Source organism: Carcharhinus amblyrhynchos, chromosome X (genome assembly GCF_965287045.1).
Source record: "Carcharhinus amblyrhynchos chromosome X, sCarAmb.v2.hapA, whole genome shotgun sequence".
In the NCBI taxonomy this organism is placed as follows: domain Eukaryota; kingdom Metazoa; phylum Chordata; class Chondrichthyes; order Carcharhiniformes; family Carcharhinidae; genus Carcharhinus; species Carcharhinus amblyrhynchos.
In genome coordinates this window covers 15,388,802-15,406,760 of record NC_137359.1, presented here as the reverse complement: position 1 = coordinate 15,406,760, position 17,959 = coordinate 15,388,802, and the positions used below count along the sequence as shown (strand labels likewise).

At 48.4% G+C, this 17,959-nt stretch overlaps 1 protein-coding gene across 1 annotated transcript; it reads right to left on the bottom strand.

The window, feature by feature from the left end:
• Positions 1-2,258: 2,258 nt before the first annotated feature.
• Positions 2,259-16,132, bottom strand: LOC145361981 (thiol S-methyltransferase TMT1A-like). The gene is made up of 2 exons (XM_080217982.1): positions 15,500-16,132; positions 2,259-4,221 (listed from the first exon to the last, which is right to left on the bottom strand). Exons 1-2 carry the CDS (start codon positions 15,992-15,994, stop codon positions 3,988-3,990), a joined length of 729 nt encoding a protein of 242 aa, XP_080074108.1. The 5' UTR covers positions 15,995-16,132; the 3' UTR covers positions 2,259-3,987.
• Between the last annotated feature and the right edge of the window lie 1,827 nt (positions 16,133-17,959).

Sequence of the window (17,959 nt, the reverse complement as noted above, 5' to 3'; positions counted from 1 at the left end):
CCGGAATTGAACCCGGGTCCCTGGTGCTGTGAGGCAGCAGTGCTAACCCACTGTGCCACACCTCATGTCTGGACTTATCAATTCAGACTTGGGTGAGACAGTAGGAGTGGAGGTGGGGTGGTGTGTATGCAACTGCATCCTGGTAAGAAGAATCAGTCACTTAGAAGGTAGGGGGAATGCAGAGCCAGAAAGGGAGTTTTAAAATGTTACCTCTTTTTTTAAACATTGTTTTGCAAGATGGACAAATTCTTTGGTGTCCTCAATTGGGGTAGGATCATGAGGGGGTTGGCAATAAGAATGCTTTTCACTAGCACAGCAGTCCATCACCAAGTTGAGTGTGGAAGCATGGTCCCTTTAAGGGGGCGTTCCCCAAGAGCCACGTGGTTCAGACCGGACCTTATGGAGAGGTGAGGCTGAGCCAATTGAGAGTGAAAGTGCATTTGTCAGGTTGGTTGGAGCCAGGGCCCAGTTTTTGGGGTTGATTCTCCCAAAAATAGTTCTGTGTGTCAAATTCGCGGGAAAACTGGAGTAATTCATGCTGTTTTATCAGTGGGAGTTCAGACTAGAATCTCCCACACACAATGCAGAGCTGACCAGCGTGAATCTGATTGGATTTCAGGGAGCGGGGCCTATTCCCACGCAGGAGGCTGAGACCAGCAGAACTCTGCACATGCGCAGTGGCCCCGAACTGTCAGCCTCCCCTGCAGTGCTGCCCCTCCAACCACTCTCCATGGTCCAATCACAGCCCTCCGTTCATTCCCGTGCCAGCCTGGAACCCCCCTCCCCCTCCATCCAGAGCACCCCGATCTCCAGCATCTCCCCCCACCCCCCAAGCAGGTAGACCACCCCCTCCCCAGCTGTTCCGACCTCCTCCCCCCTCCCACAGCAGTGCCAATCACCACCCTCCCCCCGTAGTGGGTGACACCCCCCCCCCCCCCAAAATCGCTGGCCTCCCTCCTGCTCCCTCGCAGAGTGGCAGTGGGACCCCCCCCACCCCTACTAATTGCACCCTGGGCCCCACCCCATAGGCCGCAATCCTTTGGCACTGCCCCATGCCTCCTGGGCATGGACACTTTGCCCCTTGGGCAGTGTCAGGGACACAGGCTGACGCTGCCAGAGTGCCAATGCCCAGGGGACAACACCACTCACTGCCCGACCCCTTGGGAGGCCCTGATTGCCCCCCCTTCACTCCTGCTTGTTCCCCAAACATGGGGAGCTACTCTAAACCCTGCTGGGGTGAAATTGTACGGGCGGGCTGGGAGATGCTAGCGGGCCTGGAGAATTCAGTCCCAGGCCCAATAATCACATTCAAATTAAAGTAAGAGGTTAAGTACACACCTGGTGTTCCCACTGGTTTCCAGCACGAATCACATGGCGCTGGAAATCCGGTGCTGGGAGAAGCACGCGTGGCGGAAACACATGCGCAAATCCTACCAATGCCTGGACGCGAGTTTCTCCCACCACGCTGTGCTAGAAAACTAGCGAGACAGGGTGACAGAATCGCCCCCGTCCTGTCTGATCCTGTTGTAGATGTTGGGTTAACTCTCCAACCTCACTGCGTTGAGACTAGATCACGCTGGCTGCGGAGAACGGCGTGCGGCCCTAAAAATCCGTTATGCACCCGGCGCCAAACAGTTTGCGATTGTCCCGGCAGAGACCGATCAGCACATTTAAAGCAGTGTTTAAATTTGCGCAGCTCCTATGAATCCCAGTGCATGGAATTCACAAGCCTTCGGGCGGGGTGTGATAACGGCAAGAATCACCACTGGCAAAGACCTGGTGCCATTGGCACACCATGGAAAACTGGACCAGGCAGTGCCTATTGGGCAGTGGCTCCCTGGCACAGCCCACTTGGCACACTAGCAGTGCTCAGCAGTGGCCACCAGACAGTCTTGCGGTGCCACCTGGCTACCGCCAGTTCAGCACCATTTTTAAAAATTTACAGTGCAGAAGGAGGCCATTTGGCAGATCAAATCTGCACCGACAACAACTGCACCCAGACCCAATCCCCATCACCCCGTATATTAACCCTACTAGTTCCTCTGACACCAAGGGACAAATTAGCATGGCCAATCCACCTAACCTACACATCTTTGGACTGTGGGAGGAAACTGGAGCACCCGGAGGAAACCCAAGCAGACACGGGGAGAACGTGCAGACTCCATACAGACAGTCACCCAAGTCTGGAATTGAACCCCAGTCCTTGGCACTATCAGGCAGCAGTGCCAACCACATTTAGAAATGATTTCACAAGATAATAAGTTTCAAATGCTTTTATTCTCTTGCAAAAGAATGACATATGTATACAGTAACTATCAATTCGATGTGTGCAATGATAATCATAAATACTAATATTTACATAGATACCCAGGGTCAGACACATAATACCATGTGCAAGAGGATTCACAATGGGCTGATCAAGCCCTTTTGAATTCTGAATTCCCTATTTGAACATCACCCTTCAGAAAACCTTTCTAGTTGTTTGAGAAACAACCTCTTTCTACACGCACTCTTCCAACAAACTGCAATAACTCCCAATTTTAACCAAAGTCCATTGCCCGCGATCTACCATGACATCCTTGGAGGGGTTCATCTCATGAGGCTGGGACACACGAAACTTGTGGTCCAACACCCAACAGCTCCAACTGGTGAACGATACAAGACTTCTACACAGAATTATTTCACAGGCCTTTTTATTTGTTTGTGGGATGTGGGCATCACTGGGTATCCCTAATTGCCCTTGTTCAGAGGGCATTTATAGAGTTAGCCACATTACTGTGGCTCTGGAGTCACGTCGACCAGACCAGGTAAGGATGGCAAATTTCTTCCCCTCAAGGGACATTAGTGAACCGGAGGCCATTGAAGCCGCCACAGGCAGTCGGCTGCAGGGCCAGGCAATACCTACTTGGGCAGAGCCAGACTGGCACACATGCACTGCCCTCCAGGTACTGGGCAGTGCCAAGGGAGCAGGGATCAGCCAGAACAGCGATTTCTTGGTCGGGGGAGGGCTGTGACAGATCTCCCAGTGCACACTACTGTAGACAACGCACTGGGAAATCGGTCCGCCTGCGCCATGGCGCACCGAGAGCTCAGCAGCCAGCTTCCTGATATGAATAGGTTGCACACACTCCCTACTGGCGAGAATCACACTTGGACTCTTCTCTTCTAGGTGCCGGATGATTGCATCTTGGAGCTTGCCCAAAAGAAAGGGCACAATTCTCTCCAGTTTTCAGACTCGTTTGGCATTTAGACTTTTTTTGGTAAAAAATCGCCCCCTAAGGGGCAATTTAGCATGGCCAATCCACCCAACCTATACATCTTTGGACACTAAGGGGAATTTAGCATGGCCAATCCACCCAACCTATACATCTTTGGACACTAAGGGGAACTTTAGCATGGTCAATCCACCCAACCTACACACCTTTGGACACTAAGGGGCAATTTAGCATGGCCAATCCACCTAACCCGCACATCTTTGGACTGTGGCAGGAAACCGGAGCACCTGGAGGAAACCCATGCAGACATGGGGAGAACATGCAAGTTCCATCCAGACAGCGACCCAAGCTGGGAATCGAACCCGGGTCGCTGACGCTGTGAGGCAGCAGCGATAACCACGATGTCAGAATTCAAACCAGAGTTTAGCATTAGCGCAGCAGCAGCGGGTCATTAGAAATGAAGAGAATTGACTGCTTCTTTTTATTTAATAGATGTGTCGATCATCTGGTTCAGAGTGGGATTATTTCAATCAGTACTTATCTCGAAAAGCAAACGGAAAAACTGGAGATTGATGCGCATTCGGGAGTTCGATTAGATTGTTGAGCAACGGAATAGATTAAAAAGAATTCCCTGTATGCGATACTGTGGATTAGAAAGGCACATCTAACAGCATTCATCTGATTAAAATGAATTGACAAGAAAGGGATTATTGCAACACTAGAATTAACAAGTCGCAGACAAGTGGATACAAGGAATGGTGCTCACAAGATCTTATTTGACTCCATAGCCGACGATTTGATGTTTGATCATGCTCATCAGGGGCGCAACGATGTGCTTGACGTGCAACTTGGAGAAGTTGGCTCTCTCGAGGGTTGCCTGGGTGTCCCTGGTCAGGTAGCATCCATCGCCAAAGAAACGCCAGGCCGGCTGGATCACATGCTGGATGAAATGGAGCCAGGTCTTGTCGTCCGCAACCACGTGCTCGATGAAGAAAAACGCCCCGCCCTGCAGAAATAAACCTCCCTGTCAAACGCATCGAATCACAGCAGGGAGGCGGGCCAATGGAGGGCCACGGGCCAATTAAGAACAAAGAAAATTCCAGCACAGGAACAGTCCCTTCGGCCCCTTCAAGCCTGCAGTAACCATGCTGCCCCGACTGAACTAAAACCCCCTACCCTTCCGGGGACCATATCCCTCTATTCCCATCCTATTCATGTATTTGCCCAAACACCCCTTAAAAGACACTATCATATCCGCTTCCACTACCTCCCCCGGCAGTGCATTCCAGGCACCCACCACCCTCTGGGTTAAAAACTTGCTAAGAAGTCTCACAACACCAGGTTAAAGTCCAACAGGTTTATTTGATAGTAAACGCCACAAGCTTTTGGAACACACTGTTCCTTTGTCAGGTGAGTGGGGAGTTCTGATCACAGACAGGGCATATAAAGGCACACACAGTTTACAGAATACTGATTAGAATGTGAGTCTTTACAGCTAATCTGCTATTCATGTCTTAAAGTTGCAGACAATGTGAGTGGAGATAGCATTAAGCATAGGTTAAAGAGATGTGCATTGTCTCCAGACAGGATAGTAAGTGAGATGTTGCAAGTTCAGGCAAGTCATGGGGATTACAGATAGTGTGACATGAACCCAAGATCCCGGTTGAGGCTGTCCTCATGTGTGCGGAACTTGGTGCTCAGTGACTGCTCGCTGAACAGAACTCTCCACTCACCTGACGAAGGAACAACGTGTTCCGAAACCTTGTGGCGTTTACTATCAAATAAACCTGTTGGACTTTAACCTAGTGTTGTGAGACTTCTTACTGTGTTTATCCCAGTGCAACGCGGGCATCTCCACATCATTAAAAACTTGTCTCATACATCTCCTTTAAACCTTGCCCTTCGCACCTTAAACCTGTGTCCCCCTAGTAATTGACTCTTCCACCCTGGGGAAAAAGCTTCTGACTATCCACTCTGTCCACACCCCTCATAATCTTGTAAACTTCTATCAGGTCACTCCCTCAACCTCCGTCATTCCAGTGAGAACAAACCAAGTTTCTCCAACCTCTCCTAATAGCTAATGCCCTCCATACCAGGGAACATCCTGGTAAACCTTTTCTGTACCCTCTCCAAAGTCTCCACATCCTTCTGGTAGTGTGGTGACCAGAATTGAACGCTATATTCCAAGTGCGGTCTAACTAAGGTTCTATAAAGCTGCAGCATGACTTGCCAATTTTTAAACCCAATATCCTGGCTGATGAAGGCAAGCATGCCGTATGCCTTCTTGACTACCTTTTCCACCTGCGTTGCCACTTTCAGTGACCTGTGTACCTGTACACCCAGATCCCTCTGCCTATCAATACTCGTCAGGGTTCTGCCATTTTCAAATTCTACAAAACCAGGCTTCGGTGACAAGGTAGGCCATAATTGTTTTAATGAACAGTTCCTTGCTAAATAAATTAGACATTACCTGTTTTAGAACAAATAGGAGTGTTGTGCCATTAAATGCAGACTGTAATTATTGGCTAAACTGGAGCTCTTCATCCTTTAGGCCACGCGGACAAATTGTTAAGTCAACAAATAATCCGATTGTTCAGTTTTAATCACAACTGCTGTCAACAAGGCACTTGGCATTTCAGAATGTTTTTGGGACAGGAATGGAATGGAGTGCAGATATGATGGGCCAAATGGCCTCCACCTGCACCATGACAATTTTGTGATGTCTGCAGTGTGCCTCCAGAACTGTTTCAGAATACATGACCAGAGGGTCTCCCTTGACGCTGTTCAGAGGGGCAAGGTTTAAGGAGATGTACGAGGCAGGTTTTTTACACAGAGGGTGGTGGGTGCCTGGAACTCGCTGCTGGGGGAGGTAGTGGAAGCAGATACAATAGTGGGTCTTAAGGGGCGTCTTAACAAATACATGAATAAAGTAAAAGTTTTAAAGTTTATGTATTTGTCACAAGTAGGCTTACATTAACACTGCAATAAAGTTACTGTGAAAATCCCCTAGTTGCCACACTCCTGTTTGGGTACACTGTGGGAGAATTTAGCCTGGCCAATCCACCCTAACCAGCACGTCTTTCGGACTGTGGGAGGAAACTGGAGAACCCGGAGGAAACCCACGCAGTCATGGGGAGAATGTGCAGACTCCGCACAGACAGTGCCTCAAGCTGGGAATCGAACCTGGGTCCCTGGCACCGTGAGGCAGCAGTGCTAACAGGATGGGAATGGAGGGATAAGGTCCCCGGAAGGGTAGGGGGTTTTAGTTAAGTCGGGCAGCACGGTCGGTGCAGGCTTGGAGGGCCGAAGGGCCTGTTCCTGTGCTGTAATTTTCTCTGTTTTTTCAGTTTGCAAGGGGAAAAAAAAACAAGTACAGTATCTCAAATTTGGGTTGTCTGACAACTGGCTACTTTTCGAATGTGTCAACCATCAAATTTTGAGTAAAATAATTTTTTTTTAAATCACAATCACTGCCTTGGTACACAGTGGCACTGGCTATCCCACAAGCATTGTCTGCTGCACTGCTTGCACGCCAATCTGCACCCATGCTCCAAGTGACCATCGAGCCCCACCCCTTCCCCACCCAATTGGACTTGACCCAAACCACCTGCGGCCCCAACCACCCAACCCGAAATATGCCAGGGTCTTAGCGCTGGTTGACGTCTGTACCATGTGACACATGAGCCAGAAGCCATAATGTATTATTCTTGCTGTTTTAGCGTCAATGTATGCCTTGGAGGCTGCAAGCCATTCTTGAAGTCAATACTCAGGCGAGTTCAAGGTAGACTGGGTTCAGCAGTGTTGGTAGGGGAAATCAGTGGAAAGCACGCTCGCAGAGGAGAGGCTGGTCAGTTTAAAAGTACCAGCACCTCGCCACACTCGGACTTGTATTATATTTATAATGCCGCTGAAACATCTTTTTTCCTGCCCTGGCAAGTGGTTAGCGCTGCTGCCTCAAAGCGCCAAGGACCCAGGTTCAATTCCAGCCTCGAGTCGCTGTCTATGTGGAGCTGCACGTTCTCCCTGTATCTGTGTGGGTTTCCTCCGGGTACTCCGGTTTTCTTCCACAGGCCCAAGATGTGCGGGTTAGGTGGATTGGCCATGCTAAATTGCCCCTTAATGTCCAAAGATGTGTAGGTTAGGTGGATTGGCCATGCTAAATTGTCCCTTAGTGTCCAAAGATGTGTAGGTTAGGTGGATTGGCCATGCTAAATTGTCCCTTAATGTCCAAAGATGTGCAGGTTAGGTGGATTGGCCATGCTAAATTGTCCCTTAATGTCCAAAGATGTGAAGTTAGGGTGGGTTGGCCATGCTAAATTGTCCCTTAGTGTCCAAAGATGTGTAGGTTCGGTGGATTTGCTATGGGAAATGTGTGGTGTTAGGGGGATAGGCAGGGGAGAGGGCCTGGATTCGATGCTCTGTCAGAGAGCCGGTGCAGACTTGATGGGCCAAATGGCCTCCTTCTGCAATGTGGAGATTCTATAGCTGTATGTTGAACTGCAGACAAAGCTTGTGACTGATTATCTTGAATGTTAACTCACCTTGCATTTGAATTTAACTGCCCTGTCAGTTGAAAACCCTGTCTTACACTGCTCTTACAACAACGGTGGCAGCTTGCTTCGGATCACGCCTTCTCAAATCATTCATTGCGCATTAGCGCTGGTGAAAGTCAGTGTCAGATGCAGTGATGCCAGCCCTGCAACGGTATGTGGCTAAGATTCTGGATAGAATTTTGTTTGCACCACCATTCTGGGGTTCTCTGCCTGTCTTTCCAAAACGGTGGTCAGGTTGACTGGATCCCTCGAGAGCGGTTACATGTTGCTGACTGGGCCCAGTGTGTGCGCTTTGCATCAGCAGATGAGCGGAAATGAGCAACCAAGATAAAATAAAAAATAAAGCACACTATTCATTGTCAACTCTTCTTCGGTGTGTTGTCCTCTTACCCATGAGTCCGACAGCCCTGGGTGCAAGCCCCGCTCCCAGATCATAGAATCCCTGCAGCTCAAAAGGAGGCCTTTCAGCCCATCAAATCTGCACTGACTCTCCAACACAGCATCTTTCCCTTGCCTACTCTCTATCCCTGTAACCCCCCCACACTTCTGCCCCGTCACCTACACATCCGGGGACACTAAAAGTGTGGTGGATGTTGGGAGAGTAAGTACATTTAAGGAGGAGTTAGACAGATTTTTAATTGGTAATGGGTTGAAGGGTTATGGGGGAGGCAGGAAAATGGGGATGAGGAGCATATCAGCCATGGTGGAGCGGACTCAATGGGCCCAATGGCTTAATTCTGCTCCCATGTGTTATGAACCAATTTTTATTTGTGGAATCATACTGTGCTCAAAATGGCGACCTCATTTTCACAACAATCATTATGTTTTTTCAGTGTAATGCATTGTATGTTTTTAAAAGTCTATTTATTAGTGTCACAAGTCAGCTTACACTTACTACAATGAGGTTACTGTGAAAATCCCCTGGTCGCCACACTCCTGTTTGGGTACACTGAGGGAGAATTTAGAATGGTCAATCCGCCTAACCTGCGCATCTTTGGACACTAAAGGACAATTTAGCATGGCCAATCCACCTAACCTACACATCTTTGGACACTAAGGAGCAATTTAGCATGGCCAATCCACCTAACCTACACATCTTTGGACACTAAGGGACAACTTAGCATGGCCAATCCACCTAACCTACACATCTTTGGATACTAAGGGATAATTTACCATGGTTAATCCCCGTAGCCTGCACATCTTTGGACATTTGAGGCCAATTTAGCATGGCTGATCCACCTAAACATCTTTGGACTGTGGGAGGAAACCAGAGCACCTGGAGGAAACCCACGCAGACACTGGGAGAACATGCAGACTCCACACAGACAGTGACCCCAGCCGGGAATCGAACCTGGGTCCCTGGCACTGTGAGACAGTGGTGCTAACCACTGTGCCATCGCACCGCCTCTTGAACATTTCCAAGGCTGAAATGGATAGGATTTTAATCGGTTGGGAAATGAAAGATTACAGAGATAAGGCAGGGAAATGGACTTAGTGAGTGTTAGATTTGCCACAATCTTAATAAATGGCAGACTACGCAATGGAGAGGCAATGGCTGAGTGGTATTATCGCTAGACTATTAATCCTGAAACCCTGCTAATGCTCTGGAGACCCGGGTTCGAATCCTGCTATGGCAGGCGGTGGAATTTGAATTCAATTTTAAAAAATCTGGAATTAAGAATCTACTGATGACCCATTGTCGGAAAAACCCATCTGGTTCCCTTTAGGGAAGGAAATCTGCCGTCCTTACCTGGTCTGGCCTACATGTGACTCCAGAGCCACAGCAATGTGGTTGACTCTCAACTGCCCTCGAGCAACTAGGGATGGGCAATAAATGCTGGCCAGCCAGCGATGCTGATGTCCCATGAATGAATCAAAGGGCTGAATGGCCTCCTCCTATTCTGATTTCTGATGGCCATCCCATTCCTCCAGTCAAAATAGGATTGTTCCCATGCTTTTAAGTACACAACAGATGTATGGCTGCACCATGTACAATGTGACTGTTGTGTAGCCATACTTTACAAACGCCTTCAGGGCAAGAGGAACAATGGACAATAGAGCAGTGATATTTTTCCTGAGTTTATCTACCCTCTCATTTAAAGATTAGAACAGAAAGAAATCAGTTGAATCCGGCAGACCCATTCTGCGCACAGTGCTTTTGTTGGTTTCTGTAGCAACAGCTGGCCTGTCAAGACAGGCCACAGAGAACAGGCCCATGACCTTTTCCACCTGCTCCCAGTTCTGCCCCGAGCATGCTGCCAGGTCACATTCCTCTTGTGTAGTCTCTCGGAAACACAATCAGTGGAGATCAGGTGTTGGAGCCTCTGGAGCGGATTGCAGAGAAAAGGATTGAGTTTCCATACAGCTGGCCTTCTAAGAAATGCCTCGAAAGGTACGGTGGCACAGTGGTTAGCACTGCTGCCTCACAATGCCAAAGACTTGGGTTCAATTCCAGCCTTGGGTGTCTGTGTGGAGTTTGCGCCTTCTCCCTCGTATCTGCGTGGGCTTCCTCCCATAGTCCAAAGAGTTGCAGGTTAGGTGAATTGCTCATGCTAAATTGCCCCTTAGAGTCCAAAGATGTGCAGGTTAGGGTGGATTGGCCATGCTAAATTGCCCCTTAGAGTCCAAAGATGTGCAGGTTAGGTGGATTGGCCATACTAAATTGCCTCTTAGTGTCCAAAGATGTGCAGGTTAGGGTGGATTGGCCATACTAAATTGCCTCTTAGTGTCCAAAGATGTGCAGGTTAGGTGGATTGGCCATGCTAAATTGTCCTTTCATGTCCAAAGATGTGCAGGTTAGGTGCATTGGCCATGCTAAATTGTCTCTTAGTTTCCAAAGATGTCCAGGTTACGTGGACTGGCCATGCTAAATTGTCACTTAGTTTCCAAAGATGTGCAGGTTAGGGGGATTAGAGGGGTAAAATGTTCTGTCAAGAGTTAGGACAGATGGTTGAATGGCCTCCTTCTGCACTGTAGAGATTCAATGACCCACCTCCACAGCTGGGGTAAAGAATTCCAAAAATTCTCCACTCAAAGAAGGAATTCTTCCTCAAAACCAATTTAAGTGAGCACCCCCTTATTCAGTGACTATGCTCTGTGGTGCTAGACTCCCCGTGAGTGGATACATCCTCTCAAACTTTATCCTGTCTAACCCCCTGAGAATCTTCAATATTTCAACCATGTCATCTCTCATTCTTCTGAATTGCAATGAGTACAGACCCAACTTGCTTATAATCCCTCAAATAGCAGTCCCTCCGTACCCAGGATCGTCCCAGTAAACTCCCTCTGTCCTGTCTCCAGTGATAATATATCTTTCCTTAAATGATAAGGAGTTCCCAGCCAAGTTGCTCTTTGTTCGATGGCGTCATGGTCTACTTTCCAATGAGAATATCCTGGATTATGACTGTGAGATTCAAATCAGTAAATTCAACACCGATCTATAGTCTAGTTTGATATCCTGATGTACATGGCTTAATTTTTGATGCATTGATGGGGTGGCACAGTGGTTAGCACTGCTGCCTCACAGTGCCAGGGACCTGGGTTCAATTCCCGGCTTGGTTCACTGTCTGTGTAGAGTCTGCACATTCTCCCCCTGTCTGCGTGGGTTTCTTCCGGGTGCTCCTGTTTCCTCCCACAGTCCAAAGGTGTGCAGGTTAGGGTGCATTGGCCATGATAAATTCTCCCTCAGTATACCTGAACAGGAGTGTGGCGACTAGGGGATTTCACAGTAACTTCATTGCAGTGTTAACGTAAGCCTACTTGTGACATGAATAAATAAATAGATGGGATGTCTGGGTCACTGGTAAAGTCTGTTGGTGAGGCCACACCTGGAGTATTGTGTGCAGTTTTGGTCTCCTTATCTGAGGAAGGATATCCTTGCTATAGAGGGAGTACAGCGAAGGTTTACCAGGCGGGTTGCTGGGATGGCAGCTCTGTCATATGAGGAGAGACTAAGTCGGTTAGGATTATATTCACTGGAGTTTAGAAGAGTGAGAGGGGATCTCATAGAAACTTATAAAATTCTAACAGGATTAGACAGGGTAGATTCAGAAAGAATGTTCCCGATGGTGGGGGGAGTCCAGAACTAGGGGTCATAGTTTGAGGATAAGGGGTAAACCTTTTAGGACTGAGGTGAGGAGAAATTTCTTCACCCAGAGGGTGGGGAATGTGTGGAATTCACTCCCACAGAAAGTAGTTGAGGCCAAAACGTTGTGTGATTTCAAGAAGAAATTAGATATCGCTCTTGGGAGTCAAGGGATCGAGGGATGTGGGGGAAGAGAGAGGGGAGATATCAGGACACTGAATTCGATTTTCAGCCACGAACATTATGAATGGCAGAACAGGCTCGAAGGGCCGAATGGCCTCGTCCTGCTTCTAGTTTCTATGTTCGCGTTTTTTTGCCCTCCACAAGTGAGCTGCCTTCCTCAACCACTGAACTCTGTTGCTTTTACACAATTTTTACCCAGCGACAGTGAAGGGACAGCAACACAGTTCCAAGTCAGGCTGGCGAGTGGCTTGGGAAGGGAACTGGTGGGTGATGACGTTCCCCACGAACCCTCCTGCCCTTGACCCGCTCGGTGGTCGAGGTCACAAGTTCGGAAGGTGCTGTCGAAGGAGCCTCAGGGAGGTCGCTGCAGTGCATCTTGTGGATGGCACACACGGCTGGCACTGTTATGGATGTCGAGGGCAGTCACTCTTGCCCTGATCTCGAATATTCAGTTTAATCCACATTTGGACCAAGGCAAGTGAAACTGAACGGGGCCACATGTCGGAAAGGGCCAAACTCGCCGCTCTGGGACCGGAGGGTGGGGAAGCAGGAATTTGGCGGGGCAGGCTCGAAGGGCTAGATGGCCTACTCCTGCTCCTATTTCTTATGTTCTTATAATAAGCCTAGCAACGAGAGATAAGAATCTTATGATGCTGTAATTCTACACTTGTGCCAAACAGGTCCACCCAGTAATGACCGATCACTATCGCTACTGCAGACCTCACAGGAAGCTGAACTTTGCCCCTGTTTGCTCTACTTAAATTTTATAAGTGAATAGGTCAAGTGGTCCTAACTATACTAAGTTCACCAGTGCAATTCTCCCCCTTCTCCCACATCCTCTGATTTTTAATCTCCAACTAACTGCCCAAAAAATGCTATTTGTTACTGTTTTACCAACAGGATATTTGACCCAACTGGTAAAAGGCAGCATTTATAAACAGAAAATTGTACATTTTACCCTGGACACTGATAGACCTCTTATGGCATTCCGCATGAATTAAGAGGTTACAGCAAACGGGGGCCCTGCGAAATTGGCTATAGCTCAGTGACGAGCAACCTAGGCTGGTGTGTGGGCAGTGGGAGTTGTCCTCCTCCATCTCAGTGGGGCACAAGATTGAAATTGGGCTTGTTCACTAAGCATGAGTAAGAGTAGGGGAGGCGATGGCCTAGTGGTATTATTGCTAGACTATTAATATAGAAACTCAGCTAATGTTCTGGGGGACCTGGGTTCAAATCCCACCATGGCAGATAGTAGAATTTGAATTCAATTTTTAAAAAAATCTGGAATTAAGAATCTGCTGATGAAACCATTGTCAGAAAAAACCATCTGAGTCACTAATGTCCTTTAGGGAAGGAAATCTGCCATCCTTACCCGGTCAGGCCTACATGTGACTGCAGAGCCACAGCAACGTGGTTGACTCTCAACTGTCCTCCAAGGGCAACTAGGGATGGGCAATAAATGCTGGCCCAGCCAGCGACACCCATGTCCCATAAATGAATTTTTAAAAAGTACTTATAATATACACTGAATATTCCAGAGAATCTCGCCGCTCTCAACTCACAACGCCAGGGACTCGGGTTCGATTCCCAGTTTGCGATCACCGTCTGGGCAGAGTTTGCACATTCTCCCCATGCCTGCGTGGGTTTCTTTCCACAGTCTGAAAGACATGCTGGGTAGGGTGCATTGACCCGAACAGGCACCGGAGTGCGGCAACTGAGGGATTGTCACGATAACTTCATTGCAGTGTTAATGTAAGCTTTACTTGTGACACTAACAAATAAACTTTGCTTCAATAACTGTTTCTAATAAGCTTGGAAGATGTGGTAAAATTTGCCAGCTTTTTGTTCTGACACAACAAAAAGTTAATTATATTTATTTTTGCAGTTTTTATGCAACCGATTCTGTTTGACAAAGCTCCAGAACTTCCCAGGTGAAGATTTATGATCTGAGCAGTGACAAAACTTCCATTCCTTTTGTTGTATTGTAGGTGCAGGACAATTGGGGAAATCCAATGATAGTAATTAATTCTTTAATGAACAGCATTGGGGAAAAACCTGTAATCCAGAAATCAAAAGGACTTGTTTGACAACTTCTGAGGAAGTCTTTTGCAAGTGTCTTTTTAAAGCAATTTTTGCAATCCACACCCAATCCGAAATCGCGGCACTTCCTTTCTCCACAGCGACGCACTGGTGGGCCACCGGTGGCCCAACTGGGTTCTGAGTGTTTAGTCTATCGTTTAGTGTCACAAGGAGGCTGATATTAACACTGCAATTAAGTCACTGTGAAAATCCCCTGAGTTGCCACACTCCCGTTCGGGTACACTGAGGGAGAATTTAGCATGATCAATCCACCTAACCAACTTCGACTGTGGGAGGAAACCGGAGCATCCGGAGGAAACCCACACAGACACGGGGAGAACATGCAGACTCCACACAGACAGCGACCCGAGCCGGGAATCGAACCCAAAGGTAGGGGAGTCTAAAACTAGAGGGCATAGGTTTAAGGTGAAAGGGGAGAGATCTAAAGGGTCCAGAGGGGTAATTTTTTCACACACAGGATGGTGAGTGTCTGGAACGACTGCCTGAGGCAGTAGTAGAGGCAGGTACAATTTTGTCTTTTAAAAAGCATAGGTAAGATGGGTACAGAGAGATATGGGCCAAACGCGGGCAATTGGGACTAGCTTAGGGGTTAAAAATATGGGTGGCATGGACAAGTTGGGCCAAAGGGCCTGTTTCCATGTTGCAAACCTCTATGACTGTATTGCTGGAATTTTACTGGCACGTCCGCCCCAATTCCAGGGCTCGCAGACCAGAATTGCCAGTTGGCCTTGGGTGGGATTTTATGAGCCTCAGGTGGGCGAGGTGGTAAACTTGCAGCGTACGACTGACTCTATGACCAAATTATTTTCATGATGGGCTGAATGGCACTGTAGGCATTCTATTATTCATAGAATCATAGAACCCTACAGTGCAGAAAGAGGCCCTTTGGCCCATCGAGTCTGTACCAAAAACAATCCCACCCAGGCTCCACCCCCATATTCCTACACATTATACCCACTAATCCCTCTAACCTATGCGTCCCTGGACATTAAGGGGCAATTTCTTAACATGGTCAATCAACCTAACCTGCACATCTTTGGACTGTGGGAGGAAACCGGAGCAGACCCATGCAGACACGAGGAAAACGTGCAAACTCCACACAGACAGTGACCCAAGCTGGGAATCGAACCTAGGACCCTAGAGCTGTGAAGTAGCAATGTTAACCACTGTGCTACGGTGCCGCCCCTGACAGGTGAATAATTTGCAAATATGCTTACATTTGGAGTTGGTATTTACAGAAATGCTTATTTTTTAAATGGAATTCTGGGGAATGCAGGATGTATTTATCCAGGGATGGGGATCTTTCAGTGTTAATGTCACACGGAGGGGGAGGGGGAGGAATGGGTTAATTCGACCTGCCTTACCGGTCTCAGCACTCGCAGTACCTCCTTCAACAGAGCGTCCACATTGCCCGCGGTGCAGAGGACAAGAGTGCAGACCACGGCGTCCACCGAACCGCTCGCCACCTGGCTCAAGTCCTCGCCGCTGGCCACCAAAAAGCGCTCCAGCCTGACATGCTCGTTCTTGGCCCCGCTGCTCTCCAGGAGGCTCTTGAAGTTGGGGTTGGGGTCGATGCAGATGACTTTGCAGCCCCAGGGGTAGAAAGCGAAGTTGGCACCGGATCCGCAGCCCACCTCCAGGATGGTCAGTCCCGAGGAGCTGGCAAAGTCTGGCAGCTGATCAAAGAGCTCCTTCTTCACCTTGCCCATCTTGTCGTTGATGGTGATTGAAAAGTTGCGCATCATATAGGGGAAGAACTTTTTATACAGGGGGTCCCAGACCCCGAGCAATTGCAGGAGGGTCACCGGCAACACCAAAATCTCCACCAGACAGCACAGCACAAACCTCACCAACGCCATCTTCACAGCTAGGGAAACCGGATACAAACACTTTAGTATTTCCCCCAGCTCTCCACTGGGAGGAGAACAAACATATCTTTTTTCCCGCGCCACTGAAATTGACTGGTCTGTAACTGCAGCTCCTTCTCTCGTCCCACTTCCCACAAAAAGACAGGGCGGAACTAACGTAAAAGGAACTGCACAGACAACTTGCACCTCGTCTTAAAAAAGAAAGGTTGCAAAATATCTGATTTGTTATTGTCACATGGAAACAGTGAAAAGCATTGTTACCAAAAGAGAAAATGCTGGAAAATCTCAGCAGGCCTGCCTGGCAACATCTGCTAGGAGAGAAAAGACTCTTTGTCAAAGCTAAAAGGCAGACAAAAGTGGGAAATATTTATACTGCAGAGGGAAGGAATGAAAGAAAGTATTGTTTCTCACGCGCTATACAGATAAAACGTACCATTCATAGAGTACACAGGGGAGATGGAAAGGAGAGAGTAGTGTTACAGTTATAGCTAGGGTGTAGAGAAAGATCAACTTAATATTTGATTTGATTTATTATTGTCACATGTATTGGGATACAGTGAAAAGTATTGTTTCTTGTGCACTATACAGACAAAGCATACTGTTCATAGAGTACATAGGGGAGAAGGAAAGGGGAGGCTGCAGAATATAATGTTACAGTCATAAATAGAGTGTAGAGAAAGATCAGCTTAATATTTGATTTATTATTGTCACGTGTATTGAGATGCAGTGAAAAGTATTGTTTCTTGCGTGCTATACAAAGCATACTGTTCATAGAGAAGGAAAGGAGAGCGTGCAGAATGTAGTGTTACAGTCATAGCTATGGTGGAGAGAAAGATCAGCTTAATATTTGATTTATTATTGTCACATGTATTGGGATACAGTGAAAAGTATTGTTTCTTGTGCACGATACAGACAAAGCATACCATTCATAGAGTACACAGGAGACAGTGATGTGTGTGGGTAGTGGGGGGGGTGGATAAGGGGAACAGTGATGTGTGTGGGTAGTGGGGGGGGATAAGGGGGACAGTAATGTGTGTGGGTAGTGGGGGGATAGATAAGGGGGACAGTGATGTGTGTGGGTAGTGGGGGGATGGATAAGGGGGACAGTGATGTGTGTGGGTAGTGGGGGGGTGGATAAGGGGGACAGTGATGTGTGTGGGTAGTGGGGGGGGTGGATAAGGGGGACAGTGATGTGTGTGGGTAGTGGGGTTGGATAAGGGGGACAGTGATGTGTGTGGGTAGTGGGGTTGGATAAGGGGGACAGTGATGTGTGTGGGTAGTGGGGGGGTGGATAAGGGGGACAGTGATGTGTGTGGGTAGTGGGGGGTGGATAAGGGGGACAGTGATGTGTGTGTGTAGTGGGGTTTGGATAAGGGGGACAGTGATGTGTGTGGGTAGTGGGGTTGGATAAGGGGGACAGTGATGTGTGTGGGTAGTGGGGGGGGGTTGGATAAGGGGGACAGTGATGTGTGTGGGTAGTGGGGGGGGTGGATAAGGGGGACAGTGATGTGTGTGGGTAGTGGGGTGGATGGATAAGGGGGACAGTGATGTGTGTGGGTAGTGGGGGGGTGGATAAGGGGGGACAGTGATGTGTGTGTGTAGTGGGGTTGGATAAGGGGGACAGTGATGTGTGTGGGTAGTGGGGGGGTGGATAAGGGGGACAGTGATGTGTGTGGGTAGTGGGGGGGGGTGGATAAGGGGGACAGTGATGTGTGTGGGTAGTGGGGGATGGATAAGGGGGACAGTGATGTGTGTGGGTAGTGGAGGGGGTGGATAAGGGGGGACAGTGATGTGTGTGGGTAGTGGAGGGGGTGGATAAGGGGGGACAAGTGATGTGTGTGGGTAGTGGGGTGGATGGATAAGGGGGACAGTGATGTGTGTGGGTAGTGGGGGGGATGGATAAGGGGGACAGTGATGTGTGTGGGTAGTGGGGGGATGGATAAGGGGGACAGTGAT

Coding starts and splice junctions, on each gene's coding strand:
- LOC145361981 (XM_080217982.1), bottom strand. CDS start 15,994: ATGGCGTTGGTGAGGTTTGTGCTGTGCTGTCTGGTGGAGATTTTGGTG. Junction 4,222..15,499: donor TACTGCGAGTGCTGAGACCG/GTAAGGCAGGTC, acceptor TTATTTCTGCAG/GGCGGGGCGTTTTTCTTCAT.